This window comes from Muntiacus reevesi, chromosome X, assembly GCF_963930625.1.
Source record: "Muntiacus reevesi chromosome X, mMunRee1.1, whole genome shotgun sequence".
Taxonomy (NCBI): Eukaryota; Metazoa; Chordata; class Mammalia; order Artiodactyla; family Cervidae; genus Muntiacus; species Muntiacus reevesi.
This window is the reverse complement of record NC_089271.1, coordinates 75,526,606-75,544,906: the sequence shown is the minus strand read 5'-3', so window position 1 is coordinate 75,544,906 and position 18,301 is coordinate 75,526,606. Positions and strand designations below refer to the sequence as shown.

The 18,301-nt window shown below is 35.9% G+C and overlaps 1 protein-coding gene across 2 annotated transcripts in view; it reads left to right on the top strand.

Moving 5' to 3' along the window:
• The first annotated feature begins 7,976 nt into the window (after window positions 1-7,976).
• POF1B (POF1B actin binding protein) overlaps window positions 7,977-18,301 on the top strand; it is an 85,503-nt gene continuing 75,178 nt past the window's right edge. The window contains exons 1-2 of one of the 2 annotated variants that reach the window (XM_065915619.1): window positions 7,977-8,027; window positions 8,151-8,471. In XM_065915619.1, coding sequence (XP_065771691.1) covers window positions 8,190-8,471 — 282 coding nt within the window. In that variant the 5' untranslated portion in view covers window positions 7,977-8,027; window positions 8,151-8,189. Of the gene's footprint in view, window positions 8,028-8,146; window positions 8,472-18,301 lie in introns of those variants that run through there. The other variant, XM_065915620.1, reaches the window with a different exon arrangement.

Here is an 18,301-nt window from a genome sequence, read left to right as displayed (position 1 = left end):
GTAGTTTTATTATTGTTTTCCTTTCAAATTTGGAATCCTTTTATTATGTTTTCTTCCCTTTTTCACTGTCAAGGGCTTCAAGAAGTGGTAAGAGCAGATATCTTGGCTAGTTTTTGATTGTGTGTGTGTAAGTCACCTTAGTCATGTCTGACTCTTTGTGATCCTATGGACTGCCAGACTTCTCTGTCTATGGGATTCTCCAGGCAAGAATACTGGAGTGGGTTGCCATGCCCTCCTCCAGTGGATCTTTCCAACCCAGGGACTGAACCCTTGTCTTCAGCCTTTCCTGCATTGGTAGGCAGGATCTTTACCATTAGTGCCACCTGGGAAACCCTAATTTCTGATTGTAGTGGAAAATGGTCCTTCACCATTGGCTGTAGTTGTTTGGTTTTTTTTTTTTTTTTCAGATGTTTGTCATCAGATTTATCATCAGGCATGAAGGTAGGATTCTGTTAACTGCTTTATCTCATCTACTGAAATGATTATACATATTTTTTTCTTTTTTGATTTATTGCTATGGTGAATTATATTGATTGATTTTCAAATGTTGAAAAGTCTTGCATTCCTGAGATAAATTCCACTTGTTGATAATATATTATTGTTTTTATATATTGTTGGATTTGAATTGTTAATATTTCATTGAGGATTTTTGAGTTTATTCTCATGTTGGTTAATATTTTATAGTTTTCTTGTATTGTCTTTGCTTTTAATGCTGGTCTTAAAACACATTAGTTAAAGTAGTTAGCCTCCAACTAATAAAAATAAATGGAAAAAAATTAAAAAAAATAAAAAAATAAATAAAACACATTAGTTAACTGTTCCTTCCTCTTCTGTTTTCTGGAAGAGATTGTATAGAAAATGTATTGATTTTTCCCCCTAAATATTTGCTGAAACTCAGTATTTTTCTTTTTGGAAGGTTTAGTATTATGAATTTTGGTTCTTTTATAGATGTAGAATTGACCTAGTGTGCATTGTGGTAGCTTATGGTTCTCAAGGAACTGGTCTGTTTTATCTAAGTTGGAGGATGTACGTGAATGTTCATAAGGTACTTTATTATCCTATCAATGACTGTAGAGTCAGTAGTGACATCTCCTCTTTAATTCATGATTTTGGTTATTTGTGCTTTCTTCCCCCTTCATTTGTTAGAGGATTATCAATTTTTATTGATTTTTTCAAAGCGCCATCTTTTGTATGTGTTTTTTTTTAATTTTCTCTATTCTTTCTCTGTTTTCAATTTCATTGATTTCAATTCTTATTATTCCCCTTCTTATATTTGCTTTGGATACTTTTGTAACTTGTTTTTAGATAATTCGATTACATTAAGATTACTCCTTAAAACTTCTCTACATTACAACACAGATACCTAGAGCAAACACCATGAGACTTTAACTTTTAATAAGCTCTTCCATCCTAGCCAAGCTTTTAAAATTATAAGCAAAAGCCTTGCAATCAAGCTTCATTCTATCTTTCCTTTTTATTAATTTGATTGAGGCTTCTCTGTAACTGTGTCATCTGGCATTTCCCCACTTCTGATGTTTTTCCTTTTCTCAAGTCAGACCTGTTTCATATGATACTTTCTACTATAGGCAGATTTATATCTGCAAAGCCACGGCAAGCCCTTTCTTTATCCCAAGTCAAATCTAGAGCATAATGTTAAGAATTCCCATTTATTGTGTAGCTACTAGGTACCAGACAGCATACTAAACACTTTACATGCATTTTATCTAATCTACACTACAAGCCAGTTGCTAGGGGCTATTATCCATTTCATTGAGAATCATAAAAGCTAAGAAAAGTAACATAATTTTCCAGGCCATGGAGCTAAAATGTAATGGAGTAAAAATTTAAGTCCAGGTCTCTCTGACTGCTAAGCTATGCTCATTGATACCATACCACTTAGCCTTCAATATTCTATTTTTATTAAAATGAAAATATTCTTAATATCAAGACATCTTAGCTATAATTAATGTACTACACTGTAGTTCATTCTCATCCTACCTTCTTCCTATATACAGAGCAACGTGACCCTTACCCAGGGTTGTAGCTCACCTCTATGTCACTCACTCCTAAGATGCTTACAATTTCTTATAAATACATAGGAAGTCTCATCTCTCTGGCACTACCACCTTCCTCTTTTGTCCAAGCCTGTCCCCAACACACTGATATAATTAAGGGATTTTCAAACTGTATTGTGTAACAGAATCACCAGAAAAAGTGAAAGTGAAAATCACTCAGTAGTGTCCAACTCTTCTCTGTCCATGGAATTCTCCAGGCAGGAATACTGAATTGGGTAGTCATTCCCTTCTCCAAGAGATTTTCCCAACCCAGGGATCACACCTGGGTCTCCAGAATTGTAGGCAAATTTTTTACCATCTGAGCCACCAGGGAAGCCCAGAATCACCAGAAATTCTTGTTAAAGAGATTGTTGGGCCATACTCCTAGAGTCTCTGACTCAGTAGATATGGGGTGGGGTCAGTGTATGGCAAAAACCACTACAATATTGTAAAGCAATTAGCCTCCAATTAAAATAAATAAATTAAAAAAAAAAGAATTTCCATTTCTAAAAATTCTGCCAATGAAGCTGCTGCTTCTGATTCAAGTATCACTGATGTAGTTATATGACTGATCAAATGGTCTTTGTATGTTTTCATGATATTGTAGAATTATAAGCTAGTTATGAATTCCCACTTAATGAGCTTAGCTTGAAACATATGGAAAGAAAAAGTCTGAAGAGCACTGGTCACTAAAGTTATTCCACACAAAATATATTTCCTCACCAGCAAAACTTGAAAATTTCTATGCATCATTGATCCGTTAAAAAGATTACAGTGTCCACTAGCTTATGAAAGGCTATAAGAATTATGTCAGTAAAGTGAAAGTGAAAGTCACTCAGTCATGTCAGACTCTTTGAGTCCCCTGTATACAATCCATGGAATTATCTAGACCAGAATACTGGAGTAGGTAGCAGTTCCCTTCTCCAGGGGATCTTCCCAACCCAGGGATTGAACCGAGGTCTCCCACACTGCAGGCGGATTCTTTACCAGCTGAGCTACAGGGAAGTCTGTGTCAGTAAAGCTACTTCTCAAATTATAGTTAACCAAGTGTATTATTGCTCTTCATCCTGTTCGTGACACTGATTGTCTCACTGTTCACGCTGTTTGCACTATTTGCTGAACCCAGGGTAGGCAAAGCACGGGCTAAGAGGCTGGAAGGAGACTTGAGGAGCCGTAGGAACTGCAGACACGTTTACTCTCTCCTGGTTGGCAGGGCAACCATTACACAGCCTCTCTTTTGGCTGACACAGCAGCCGTAGCAGCAGCCATAGGATAACCATAATGGAGCCATAACATAACCTTGTATAACATAATCATGATGTCGCTCCAATGTAGCCCCAATGGAGCAGTAGCCAGTGCTTTCATGGTGAAGATCATACAGGCATACCACACAAAACAGTTCGTGGTCAAGCGAGTACCTAGTAACATGCATGCACAGTTCTATAAGTAATCTTAGCTGTTACATAAACATTATTTACAAAACGTGGGGCAAAAGCGGAAGGCTGTGGGGTGAGAGAGCCTGATTACGCTATCTTGGTTAATTTACTCTTTCCCTACATCAAGTATTTCTTAGACTTACTTTGTCATAAAACACTTTTTCAGATATAACACAGTAGACTAGTGTTATTTAGGACACAGTTTGAGAAATGCTGCTCTAAAGTAATCTTTTTTTACAGGAAAGGTCAGATATCCCTGGGGATCTGCCAGAAACATAGAGGTTTGGTGCCTGTTCAGCAGCATTCAAATCATACAGAGGAGTTATTTACTCTGTCTTGAATCCAAGTCTGATTTTCTCCAGTGTGGCTCTTGGAATATTGGAATTAGTTCGTTCTGAGCAAAATTATGCACACTTAAAATTTACTTATGGATGGAGATTCAGATATCATAGTAGAAGATATTAAGGGACTTTCAAGGATTGACTATCTCTATTCTAAGTATGTACATCATCAGACACTTGATAATCTGATATAGATTTTTGACTTGATAACAGACAAAATTGTTCAGAATTTAAACTTCACCATTCATTTTCTAAAAATCAAGAAAATTATTTTTAATATCTGATATTCTGAAATATTGCCTAAAGTTTTCCAACAGCAGTTAAGCAAGCTCTACTGTAAGTTCTGTCAAAGGGTGGAAAAGAGTTCTACTGAATCAAGTAACTTGGACCCATTTAGTAAAACATAGGTGTTTTCCCACAATCATCTCACTACCTTGGCCTTTAGCTTCCTCTGACCGTTGTTCATTGACCCTTTCTTTATGAACATACTTCTCCCTGATCATAGAGTAAGCAAAAGTAAAAAGACCTAAATAACTGCTTTTAACTGTATCTTTTGCCATTACAACATTAGTCTGAAGCAACAGGCCAGTGCCAAAAATAGATTTGAGCGCCAGCCCCATGAAACAGGAGTTTCAGGATTAGTTATATACATAAAAACTCCATTGCCGATGCTGACTAAACTCATTTGGTGTCAAATTTATAATTAATTTCATTATTTAATATTCTAAGATAGTTCTGTGCATCAATTTTGATAAATTACTGAACTATTTTACCTTAATGGTTTTAGGTAGCTAAGCTTTAAAAAATCAGACCTATAACCTCTTGGGGCATTCATATTTGCTTTTCCATGACTACTATTTCACAAAAATCACACCACATAGTCTGTGAATAATATGTTTTAAAACTTTGTATCTGGGTAGCATATTACAGTTAGCAGGTATTTAAATCTAGTAACAATTTTATGCAGTAGGCAAAATCAGGAAATTTTCAGACGGTTGTCAAAACAGCTTAGTCAAGATGTAAATCACTTTCTTTATTACCAATAATACATAAGGTAGACATTCCCCATCCTTACTCTATCCCTTGCTCTTACCATCAATAAGGAAAGTTTCATTTTCTACTTTTTTATGTCTTTAGTCATTTTATTTTTTAAAGGATGAATATATTATTTTTATAATCAAAAAACACTAAAGATTTTTAAAGGTCTGTTAGAACCAAATTAGTTTCTAAGGGGAAATCTAATCCATCATGATAAATGAAGTTTTTTCAGTACTAAATATAAAGCATCTATATTACCAAGTGAAACAAATAACTGCTAGAAATATAATTAAGTATTCTCTGAATAAGTCTGCAGCTGAGAATAAGAAATTAACTGTTACTATTTCATCCACTAATGTAAGAAGCATAGCACAATCATGAAGCTTGTTTATTTATTTTTTCATTTATTTTTCTTAGTTGGAGGCTAATTACTTTACAGTATTGTAGTGGGTTTTGTCATACATTGACATGAATCAGCCATGGAGTTACATGTATTCTCCATCCCGTTCCCCCCTTCCACCTCCCTCTCCACCTGATTCCTCTGGGTCATGAAGCTTGTTTAAATGTCAGTTCCTTGGGTTTTCCAGTAGAAAACAGAACAAGTACTGTTATTAAATGGTCAAATATATTTATATGCATTTATTAATCAAACATAGGTGAGTATTAACATTATCTTCATAAAGGAGAAATAAAACAATTGTAGAAGCAGATCAATGAAGGCACAATGACGTCTCAGAGAAGAAGCACAAACTTTGGTGACAATGAATGACAAACCTCTCTGAGGTGAGCAAGGGTTGTCAACATCTGTTTCATACCTAGATGTGGTTTGTCTGCCAGACAGTGTCTAACTTCCTTTCTTTGTATTAATACTATCCCTGAGCTTCAAGTTCTTTCTTCTTCATACCCAAGCATGTAGAAAACTGATGGATGAGGCTCAGGTATTAAAAGAAGGTGTCAGTTTCACACATTAATTTTTACCAATTGCATTAAGGTGGTTGTCTCAAAATGCCATATATCCAAGAAATATGGAGGGCAGGTATGGATGAAGGAATTTTTATTTTTCATCTCAATCTCTTACTTTAGTTATTAGAATACAGATATTAGCAGCACTGGATGCAGACATTAATGGCACTGTGTATATGTGTTTGTGTGTATTTCAAACTCAGATTTCAACAATCAGAGTTGACTGGATGACCCCACGTAATATCCATTTCCCATTCACACATAAAGCTGGTTCAAAATGATATGTTAATTATATTAACAAGTTATTGATATGATATTTTGCCAGGCTGTTTGGCAAATTAAATTAAATTTTAAGCCTTGAGAAACAGCATTATAATCAACAAAGACTAGATTTGAAAGCTCTGCACACAGCATACAAATATAAATGTAAATATACAATAAATTATTTTAATTATTTTAAAGTTTTTAAGGTCCATTTTCAGCATTTTGCTTACCTCTCCCCCGTAAAAAACCAAAGATTACTTTTAAAATCACTTATGTATTAATGGTTCAAAACTATTTTATTTTTCCACTTAGAAGATGTATTGGATGTCCAGATACATAACATAATTTAAAATTTTACTTAGCAGTATAATACAGTAGCTAAGAGCTTAAAGTTAGCTGTCTGCTCAAATCACAGACTCATTATTTACTAGTAGTTTAACTTTGGGAAGATTCTCAGCCTCTCTGTGTCTCTGCCTCAGCTCCTCTCCTCTAAGCCTTCATACATTTGAGAGGATGAAGATATTCCAAGTAAAACTCCTCACATAGTCAGAGTGAATGACCAAGTAAATCACTGCCTTTTGTACACTCAGCAGATAAAAATCTGGCTAGCCAGCTGGACGATATTTTCTTCCTCTCCAGAATGGTGGTGGCGTCCTGGGTTCTATGGTATATATACACACTAGGAAGACATCCATTTTCTGAAGACACCCTCAGTGAGAGTATTCTAGAATTCTGTAGTGCTGAAATATTTTGCAAGGCAAAATCTGGTGGATAAGTAGGCAATATGATTGTGATTTCAAGTAGTGATAAATATAAGTGCTGCTGCTACTAAGTCGCTTCAGTCGTGTCCAATTCTGTGCGACCCCATAGACGGTAGCCCACGAGGCTCCATCGTCCCTGGGATTCTCCAGGCAAGAACACTGGAGTGGGTTGCCATTTTCTTTTCCAATACATGAAAGTGAAAAGTGAAAGTGAAGTCACTCAGTCTTGTCCACTTGTAGCGACCCCATGGACTGCAGCCCACCAGGCTCCTCCGTCCATGGGATTTTCCAGGCAAGGGTACTGGAGTGGGGTGCCATTGCCTTCTCCAATATAAGTGCTAAGGATATTTAAATCTCATTATATCAATTAAGGCACTTCTTAAGATTTGCAGCTCCCTTAAGAACTAGATATTTAAAAAGCATAAAGTCAGGATACAGTTCTTTGTAAAAATGCAAAACAATATATAAATGCTAGAATGCAAAGCATTTATGGACTGGTTAGATTTTTCTTGACAGATCTCATCATTTAGACAAATCTTCCTCAATTTAAATTAGAAAGTCACATGAGGCCTGGAGCAAATTAAACAGGTCCCCAAATTAGAGAGAGTTGCTAGAAGGAGACCCCACAGCAATCCCCCTTAACTGCAATTACCAGCTGGGTTTTACAAAGAATGCAAATTTATCTGGGAAAACTAGCGTGGTCCCTATGCTAATATCCCTTATTTTGGTCTGAGACTCTGGAATGGTAATATTCATGCTTCTAATTACCTTTCCTAAGGTTAAGAACCATGGGAAAGTCACATTCATATGGCTTTTGTGATTTTTTTTTTTTTTTCCCTAGTAAATTTTGGCATGGGCATGTCTTTACCTATTTACAGTTCAAGTGAATTTCCAAGACAGTGGAATTTGGAAGCTCTGACTTTAGCCCTGAAATTCCACATTCCTGCTCTTCCTAGACTTCCTTAGCCTACAGAGAGGCCTTGTAGCTATCTCCATAGCAAAGCAGGGCCTCTCCTGGTCCGGTAAACCTGCCTGGTGATTCCGCCCCTCAGGGGCGTGGCAGTACTATTTCCTGGAGCAATCTCACTGGGGTGGCTCCACTTTGCATTTGCACTCGACTACTTTGCTGCCTCCTTTGCAGCTGCCGGACCTGCTTCTGCTGCTGCTCAGGTAACTCTAGTCTCTTGTTGGCACCAGAATAGGCCGCGGTGGTTAATAAAAGGTTTCAACATGTGCCTGCCTGTCTGCTTTCCTGCTCTTTTCTTTCATGATCTCTCTCTGTTTGTTCCTTAGGGAGAGCATCTGGGGATTACCTTGCAGACCACTGAGAAGATGAGCTCAAGCTACTGGAGTGAGATGAGCAGCAGCAGCTGTGGGACTCAGCAGTCCCCAGAGGTGCTGCCATGCCAGCCCCAGCATTACCACTGCTACCGTCAGTCAAGCCAAGCCCAGCAGCCTTCAGAAAAAAATGTAGTGTACGAGCGAGTGAGGACTTACAGTGGGCCCATGAACAAGGTGGTTCAGACTTTGGACCCTGTCGGCTCAGGAGAAGTGCTCTCCCCTCTCAAAACTTCCTCCTCCTACCAAAGCTTGGTTTGGAGCGACCATTCCCAGGTACCACAAAGGCAGCTATGTCAAAGAGGGGGAAATCTTGAACTCGTTTATTTTCTTCTTGCTTCTCTGGTTCTGTTCTACAGAATATTATCTCTTGGATTGCACTTTTATATGCAATATAAGGTCGCCCAAATTCCATCTCCTGGCTGTTCTTTTCTAGTGCTGTAGCCATTTGTTTATCAGTTTACTAATGCTTGTAGCCATTTGTTTATCAGTTCCAGTGATTTTTCACAATCTAACTAGAGTATAAAATGGTTCATTTTTGTGGAATTAGATTGGAATATCTAATCTGAGGTATTCTTTTACTCCTACCATAAAGCAATCCTCAACTTTTTATAAAATAAGTTCTCACTGGTTCACTTCATATCAAAAGTATACAGGTTTTAAAAAAAATCAAATATGGTGGTGCAGGGAAAATGATATGTACAGAGTGACAAGCAGTTATTTGTGTTTGGCAAATAGTATATTGCTCCAGGATAAGTGACAGGCAGAAATGTCTATTTGAATCGTTATATGTGTTTAGTCTTCTGAAAATGACACACTGGTTCTTGTATAGTCAAGGTGGATAATTTATGTCTTAGTAGAAGGAATATTGAAAGTGAATATAGAATTGAGGAAGGCAAGGTATAAGCAGTCATTATATGAAAGTTAAAAATAATGGAAATCTAAGACATCCTTTAAAATGAAATAAATTTGTTTTTAAAGGGGTTAGTTTAGTATCTGTGCTAATAATCTTGCCAATATTGCAAGACAACATAAAAATAACAGCTCTGTGTCTGTTTTCATCTTTGACTGTCTTTACATTAAATTTGCATGTCTTTAAGCTTTCTGGAAACTTCTGTCCAAACTGAAATTATGCTTCAAGATACAAGCAGTACTGTGAGGAGCTCAAAAAGTAACCATCGGAATGATATCCTATGTTGCATTGTTATGCTGATCTGGAATAATATGGACTATTTTCCCCAAAACAACTATTTTAAGTAGGATATGAAGCAACATTTATAAGGGATATGATAAAGCTGTTTGAAAAAGAATTTTTTAAAGATATAGGTAAATGAACAACTATAAGGGCCACAACTGTACTGTTTTACTTCACTCCTAGCTTAATTTGAGGGGAAAATTAAGAAGAAAAACCCCAGCATTTACTGGCAGTAATTACCTATTTGAGAAAAACTCCACCTGCATTGAAGTCAAAGGGAAGAAAAATAAAAAGTCAAAACTACTAGTTTGTGATAATAATAATGCAAATGTGTATTCCAATATTAAACATTAGGATGTTAATGAACAACATAGTAGCTGTCACGTATGTTCCTGAGTAGCCTCAAAACAATGCAAAAGTTGGAAACAACAAGTTATCATTATCATGGGTATGCTAAAATTACCCTCACATAATTATTAACCTCTTATCAACTTCCTAGTAAAAGAAAAATAAATAGGAAAAAACATTAAAGCTGAAATTTGGCAAGTTATAAACATTGACCACAGAACAGATTTTAGGGTCACACTTTATTGTATATTACATAGTTCAACTTTCCTTTTAAATAAACCTGGACCACACTGGTTGAGCTTTTTGCAAAAATAACCTTCTTTATACCAGATATCTGCTAAGTGATCTTCATAGGATTAGCTCCATCCTGAAATGTAGTTCCCCAAAGGAATTTACAAAGAGCCTTAAGGACAGAAAGTATCACCATAGAAACTGGGAAAAGAGATTGGATAGAGGGTGAAGTCCGAAGTTATTTATAATTGATAAGAAAGAAAAGGGCTGGGTGAGGAAGAGGGAGGTAAAATTTCAAACTGAGTTACATATCAAAGGGTATTCATAAATCTACTAAAAGATAATTTGGCAAGAAAGCTTTAAGATAGCTGTCACAAAGAATGTGACTAAGAAACTATTATTTTATTTACTTTCTCCCTGTTTAGTGGCAGGATGGCATTGTTATAAGGTAAGACCTAAAATTGACCTGAAATTGCCTTCATGTTAATGAAATGCGTAAGATGTGGTAGCAGCTTTATTATATACCATACCTAGCACAAGCAAGAAATACACATTACTTAATATCTTTTTCATTTAGCTTTATTTTTTAAAATTCTCTCTTTAATATGCCATGTTTCAATGACATTTTGAATTGGTATATAGCAATTATTCTGATGCTTGAGTTTGTGACCATGGCAGCTAGGAAAATGGGTTGGTTATCATGAATTCAGTTAAACTTTTACTTTAATTGTTTTTAGCATTTTTGTGTTTGGATGATATTAAAAGAATTCATAAGATTAAAAATATATATCATTGAAGTAGTAAAATATGATCCCTATGAGAAACTGAAATGATATTGTGCTGCTTTTCTTTTTTAGTTTGTGTAGTAGACATTTTAGATGTAAACAAATGCTTTGTGCAGCACTTTAGTATTTTCTATTTCTGACTTTTTAGCACATGTTTTTTTTTCCCTTTATTGCTTTCTTATGAACTAAAATAGTATTTATAGATATAAACATATTTTTAATTTCTCCAAATATAATGTTGCTCTGTTTCTTGTCTACAATTGATCAGATATATTTTATGATTCTCTCAGTTATTATTTTCTCTGACTGATAGAATGTTTCTCAGAGAAAATTGAATATAGAAACCAGTTGTGGGCCAATTATCTAAATTGATGATAGAATTAAAGTTACTAAGTTTATTCATGTGAACTGGAAAAATCAGAAGCAGGTATAACCAAGGTCATAGGTGAATTTTAGAGCTGAATGTAGTCTTATAAATAAACGGAGTTCTAGAAACTACATGAAACTAAAGAGAACAAAAACCTTTCGGCTCAACATTTTAAAATGCTGGAACATTAAACATCCATCATTAATTCAAAATGAAATACTGCCTCAAATGAACAGCATTGATGTTAATACACGTTGGACATAAATATTTCTCTTCCATTAATTTTAGCTTTTTGTGATGTTCAAGATATTTTCCATGCATACAGAGCAGTTCTGTTATGACAGAGAAATTGATCAAAATAAAATATTTTTAATACCCATCATTCATTGAGCACATATTTACTAAATGCCTGTTATGTAGGAAGCACCATGATTATCTAGATAAATACCCATTTGCTTATCTAGGGAGAGTCCATACTGAGGACAGAAAAATATGATCTGGGGACTTCCTAGGTGGTGCTAGTAGTAAAGAACCTGCTGCCAATGCAGGAGACATAACAGATGTGGGTTTGATCCCTGAGTCAGGAAGGTCCCCTGGAGGAGGGCATGGCAACCCACTCCATTACTCTTACCTGGAGAATCTCATGGACAAAGAAGCCTAGCCAGTTACAGTCTATAGGATCACAAAGAGTTGAACAAGATGGAAGCAACTTAGCATGAATGTATGCATGCATACATGATCTAGTCTGTAGGTGTTCTGTATGTCTATATTTCATTTTAGAATATGATTTTGTGCTTTAGCCATCAACATTTTACTGAATAAAATGTTTTGATGCAAGAAGGGACCTCTTATAGATTGTGTTATATGAATGACCATTCTTTTCAATTTTAAGCTTGCAACAAAATTTAACTCCAGAAAGCAACCTGGGGAAGAATGTGAGTTTATGAATGATCTCTGCTCTCAAAATTATTCAGCTTGGGCTTTTCTTTGTTTACATGATTTTTTTTCCTTTTCTTTGGTTACAAAGATTGTGGATAGCTCCTTTACTATGTCAGGATTTCTGTACACTATCAGAAAATTTTCCTGCTCTGTGGGGATGGGTGTGTTGTTTTGATAAATTGTTGTTCAAAGGCGTGGTCACTAAAGTGAATGATTGTTCAGGGAAGTAGGTTGCCTGAAAAAGGAATGAGGTCATAGGATAAAGAGCCCTGAGTGTTCAGTTTTGGTCATCCCTTTTGTGCTTATAATTAAATGAGGCTATAGAAATTGAGTGCAACTAATTGCTAGGTGAAAATGCCCTTGCCAATTGTCTCTTGTTTAAGGGAGGTCTGATAAATTGCTGGGCCTGTTTTCAGTCAATGGCTCTAACAAGCTATAATTGTGTGTGTGTGTGTGTGTGTGTGTGTGTGTGTGTGTGTGTGTGTGTGTGTGTGTGTGTGTGTGTGTGTGTGTGTGTGTGTGTGTGAAGGTGGTGGGGGAAATGGGGAGGGAGGTGAACTTTTTTAACTGTTGTGATTCAGATTTTTTTTCTTGACAATTCTTGGTAAAATAACTGCAAGATTTGCCATGCTCTTAAACCCTTTTTAAAAGTGAAAACCTTTCTAAACAAGTATATTTGAGCTAACATTTTCTTCACAACAGAAGCCATCCCAATAGCCATCCCTTTTTGACTTCCAATGGAACAGATACATTTCTAATTCTTAAAAACAAAAAACATGCACTGCAAAGTGACTGGATACTTTATTTTCTCTCCTAGTTTCTCCTTTAATAAAAGAAAAAGAATCCAAGAATGGGTTTCTTGGAGAGTTTCCTTGGAGGGAAGCAGTGAAGGGAAGGAGTTCCATTACTCTTACATTCTATAGCTTTCTTTACTTGGGAACAGAATCACAAATTGTATCCTAAATTGAGGAAGTGTTTGTTTCATCTAAAAAGAGATCATTACAACTTAACCTGTTTCTTTCTGTACAAAGTTCAGAACAACATCTCAACAATAACCTAAGGCAGGTGTTTAAACTGCTTTAAAAAGTTCTAGGTAAAGCATCTCCCATACTATTCAGAAAATTTATTCAAATGGTGGTTTGTCTTGGAAAATTCTGTCAGCATAAATGTCAGGTGGTTTTTAAAGATACTATCTCTTTTGAAACTGTTCAGTCACCATTATTACAGTCAGTGATTCTCATAGTCATTAAAACTGACAGAAGCACCTATAAGGCTCCCATGGTTTTCTTTCTTGAAACAGTGTATTACTTATTAATTTTAAGTAAAGTTTTAAAATTCAAATTAGGCAACATGAAAGAGTTGTGTTCAACAAGTTTCCAAATATTTAGAGAACAAAGTCCTGTACTATGTATGTAATCTTTTTTATTATTTAATTCTCATGCCAACAGTCTTGCTGTCTCTCCTTTATGCATTGCACTAAAATCTTGAACTATTTGATAGGACCTATCAATAGGAAAATGAAACTCAGTAGTATTGACTAAAGATGTTTATATTTTGTGGAGCCTAATGATCAGTCACAGAGAACGTTGTGTGGAGAAAATGCCTCTACAAGTGAATCTGTGTGTAATGTCTCAGGGAGAGCTACAAATAGGTAGCTTCCCAACCCAGGGATCTTCCCAACGCAGGGATTGAACCCAGGTCTCCTGCATTGCAGACAGGCACTTTACCATCTGAGCCACCAGGGAAGCAAGCAGAGTTGTAATGAGTATCAAATGAGATAATATGTGAAGGTGTCCAGCACAGAGTTAGCACTTTATAATTCTTTCCATTTGTATTATTGATTTATAAATATATAGCCAACAAAAACCACTAGCTGCACAGATAAAATACAATAATAAATTAAATAATATATGAATAGTCTGTCATGAATATGAACTTCCCTGGTGGCTCAATGGTAAAGAATCTGCCTGCAATACAGGAGACCTGGGTTCGATCCCTAGGTCAGGAAGATCCTCTGGAGAAGAGAATGGCAACCCACTTCAATATTCTTGCCTGGAGGAGCCTGTTGGGCTACAGTCCATGGGATTGCAAAGAGTTGGACATGACTGAGTGACTAGCATTTCATTTTCATTATATGAATAGACTATAAAGTAAGAGTTCCTCTAACACTGGAAAGATTAGGTAAACACATATGCTTGAAAGGCTTATTAGGGCTCTACCAGCTAAGAAAAACTAATGAGGAAAAGCATTAAGGTAGTTTTCTAAAACTCATGGTATATGATCAAAAGATGAACAGCAGAAATATATTTATAATGTTTACTGACATAAGTATCTTTTAGAAAGAGTAATTTGGAAGTTCCCATGCTCTTAGTATCTTTGAACTTGAATCTTAATATTTGAAATGGGGTTTTTTTTGGTGCATGTTTTTTCTTCTTCCTTTTTAAAATGTAGTGATGCTGAATATTAAAGCTTGCTTGTAGTCTGCCTCTTACTTAATGCTTCTTCTAGAGCTATACTTTCAATAGGGTAAAGAGAAAGAAGAAAGTGTTAGTTGCTCAGTTGTGTCCCACTCTTTGCAACCTCATGAACTAGCCCGCCAGGCTGCTGTGTCCATGAAATTCTTCAGGCAAGAAGATTGGAGTGGGTTGCCATTTCCTTCTCCAGGGGAATTCCCTACCCAGGAATCGAACCAGGGTCTCCTGCATTATCGGCAGTCTATCATCTGAGCCACCTGGGATATGTGGTTATTTACATTTAAATTAATTAAAATTAAAACTAATTATTCAGTTCCTCAGTCACAATAACCATGTTTTAAGTGCGCAACAGCCACAGGTGGCTAATAACTACTATCTGTACAGCACAGATATAAGGTATTTCCACCACTGCAGAGGGTTCTACTGGACACTGCAGATATATATATATATATATATATATATATATATATATATATATATGTGTATATATATATATATATATTCAAGCTACTCATTTAAATATATAAATATATCTAAGATCATCACATTCAAAGAAATTCATGGTGATGCAGATGTGCCATCAAGCTGCTGCCAATGTACCTGATCAGCTTTAATGGACACATAGGAATGAAACAGAATATGAAGCCACGAACTTTGAAAGTGTATGTTTAGAAAGACTGTTTCAGTAGAAGGAGAATTAAATTCATGAACCTTCTTTAAAAGGTGAAATGAAATATTTTTATTTATATATGTAGTAATCCTTTGTTATCCAAGGGGGATTGTTACCTGAATCCCTGCTCCAGATACCAAAATCCACAGATGCTCAAATATTTTATATAACATGGCCTAGTGTTTACATATAACTTATGCATAGCATTCCATGTATTTTAAGTCATCTTCAGATCTGTAAATACAATGTAAATGCTATATAAATAGTTGTCAGAACACATCAAATTCAAGTTTTGCTTTTTGAAGCTTTCCAGATTTTTATTTTTCTAATATTTTCAGTCCTCCATTGGTTGAAATTGCAGATGCAGAAGCCATGGATATGGAGGGCTGACTGTATCTATCTTTTATATAATTTCCCCAGAACCTTACTTTTCGAGAGAAAATTTTTTTAAATTATTTATTTATTCATTTTTTGACTGTGCTGGGTCTTCACTGCTGTGCACAGGCTTTCTCTACTTGTGGTTTGTGGGATCTAGAGTATGGGTTCAGTAGTCGTGGTGCACTGGCCTCATTGCTCCACAGCATGGCATGTGGAATCTTCCCAGACCAGGGACTGACCTGTGTCTTCTGCATTGGCAGGCAGATTCCTATCCACTGAACCACCAGTGAAGTCCAGTAAATATTTAAAAAGAGGAAAAAAGATGAAAAAATAACTCCCCTCAATCAAAATGCATCTTCCTTTCTTCAGCACATGATCTGGGTTTCATAGCCTTTCTAACTTCCTATCTCCCTTAGCTTATTGAATTAATTTTAAACCTTAGTAAGTAAAGTAAACTAAGATCATGGCATCTGGTGCCATCACTTCATGCAAATAGATGGGGAAAAATAGAAACAGTGACAGACTTAATTTTCTTGGTCTCCAAAATCACTGTGGGTGGTGACTGCAGACACAAAATTAAAAGACACTTGCTCCTTGGAAGAAAAGCTATGACAAACTTAGTGTAATAAAAAGCAGAGGCATCATTTTACCAACAAAGGTCCATATAGTCAAAGCTATGGTTTTTCCAGTAGTCATGTACAGATCCGAGAGTTGGACCATAAAGAAGGCTAAGCACAGAAGAATTGATACTTTCAGATTGTGGTGGAGAGGACTCTTGAGAGTCCCTTGAACTGCAAGAAGATCAAACCAGTCATTACTAAAGGAAATCAACCCTGAATATTCATTGGAAGGACTGATCCTGAAGCTGAAGTTCCAATACTTTGGCTACCTGATGTGAAGAGCTGACTCATTGGAAAAGACTCTGATGCTGTGAAAGATTGAAGGTGAAAAAAGAAGGGGGCAACAAAGGATGAGATGGTTGGATGACATCACTGACTCAATAGGCATGAGTTTGAGCAAACTCTGAGAGACAGTGAAGGACAGAGGAGTCTGGTGTGCTGTATGCAGCTCAGTGGTTGCAGAGTCAGTGACTCTGCGACTTAGCAACTGAACAATAACGAGTAAAGTTCAAATATCATTTCCATTTTTACAGATGAGATAACCAAGGCACAGGGGTGCTATGTGACTTGCTCAAGTTCATACGGCTAGTATGTGGTAGAACTGGGGTTTGAATATTTTAAAAAAATATTGAAGTATAATTGCTTTACAATGTTGTGTTACTTTCTACTGTACAGCAGAGTGAATCAGCTATATGTATACATATATCCCCCTTCTTTTTTTTGAATTTAAATCTAAAGAGTCTAGTTTCCAGTCTGTGCTTATAACCACCATGCTATACTGGATATTCCTGGTCTACACATTTGACTCTTATCTGTGTTATACTGTCTCTGATACCTGATTCCTGGATATGCTTCATGATCATTTTCCTGTATCTACTCCATTATGAACCACCCGAAATCTTTTGGGACACAATCCAGGGCATAAATAAATAATGTCAATAAACATGTCAATGCTTTTAAAATATTATGTTATTTACCAAGAAAGCAGATGCATTTTGTTACTGTTCAGAATTCTTTTTTACATTTCTCTCATATATTTTATTGATTGTTTTGTATCAAAACATATAAAACTCCAGCACCGGGCAGTAAGTTGATTAATTTTTAGTTATTTAAAGACTCATAAATACTTTGATAGAAGTATCATGAACAAATAATGTTGGCTTGTACCTTTTTGTGGAATGTATTAAATCAGCAATAAAATGGCATTTAATTTGCAATTAAGAATCTTTTAAAAAACTTTGATAATGGAGTTCCCAAGTTAGGTCAAACTCCTCAACTTTGATGTTATTCAAGAGCTTCCTTAGGACAGCCTCACTCTATTTTTGTAGTCTTATCTGTCACTACTCATTTCCTTATATCTTGTGTTCTAGATGCACTACACTTCTGTCTGTTTCTTGAACGTTTTTCTTCCCTCTCACCCCTTCCTTTGTTCATTCCATTGCCTGCTCTGGCAGCATCTACCCTTCCCTCACATTTCTGCTGGATTACTACCTATCCCTTAATATGCATCTGGAATGTCTTCTTCCACCAAAACATCTACAACCCTGGATCTTCTTACTCTCTCCTCAATGTAGTACTCCACCCCAATCTCCATTCCAGGTGTGGTCTCCTTTTAAACCCAGTATCAGTTTTCATCATTTAGCTAAATTATTGTAAGATAGCATAATATTGAGTAGTATATTATTTCTGTAGTTCTTATTCCCCTCCACCATGGACTATACACTTGATGGTTGAGATTTTTTTTTTAATAAAAACTTAAAGTCAGTCAAAAAAAAAGTGTTGTGGGGAATAGAATGAAACTTCAAATCCTTCCTCTCCTCTCTCCCCTCTCTTTTTGTGATTATGGCTTGCAAAAATTCCTGAATGTGGCTGTCAGCAGTGGTTTTAATAAGATACATGACTGGCACTGTTTTGTAGATTTCACTCTTCTATGCCCTCTCTTTGAATTGAAAGTGGAAAGTAGGACACAAATTGCCTCTTTAAAAACATGAACAACACAGAAATATAAGAAAGCTAATAAGTCAATCAGTTTTCTATTTTAGTTCTTGAATCTTATTAAGCATCTGGATTTGACTTGTTTATATTTGGTTAAAACTTTT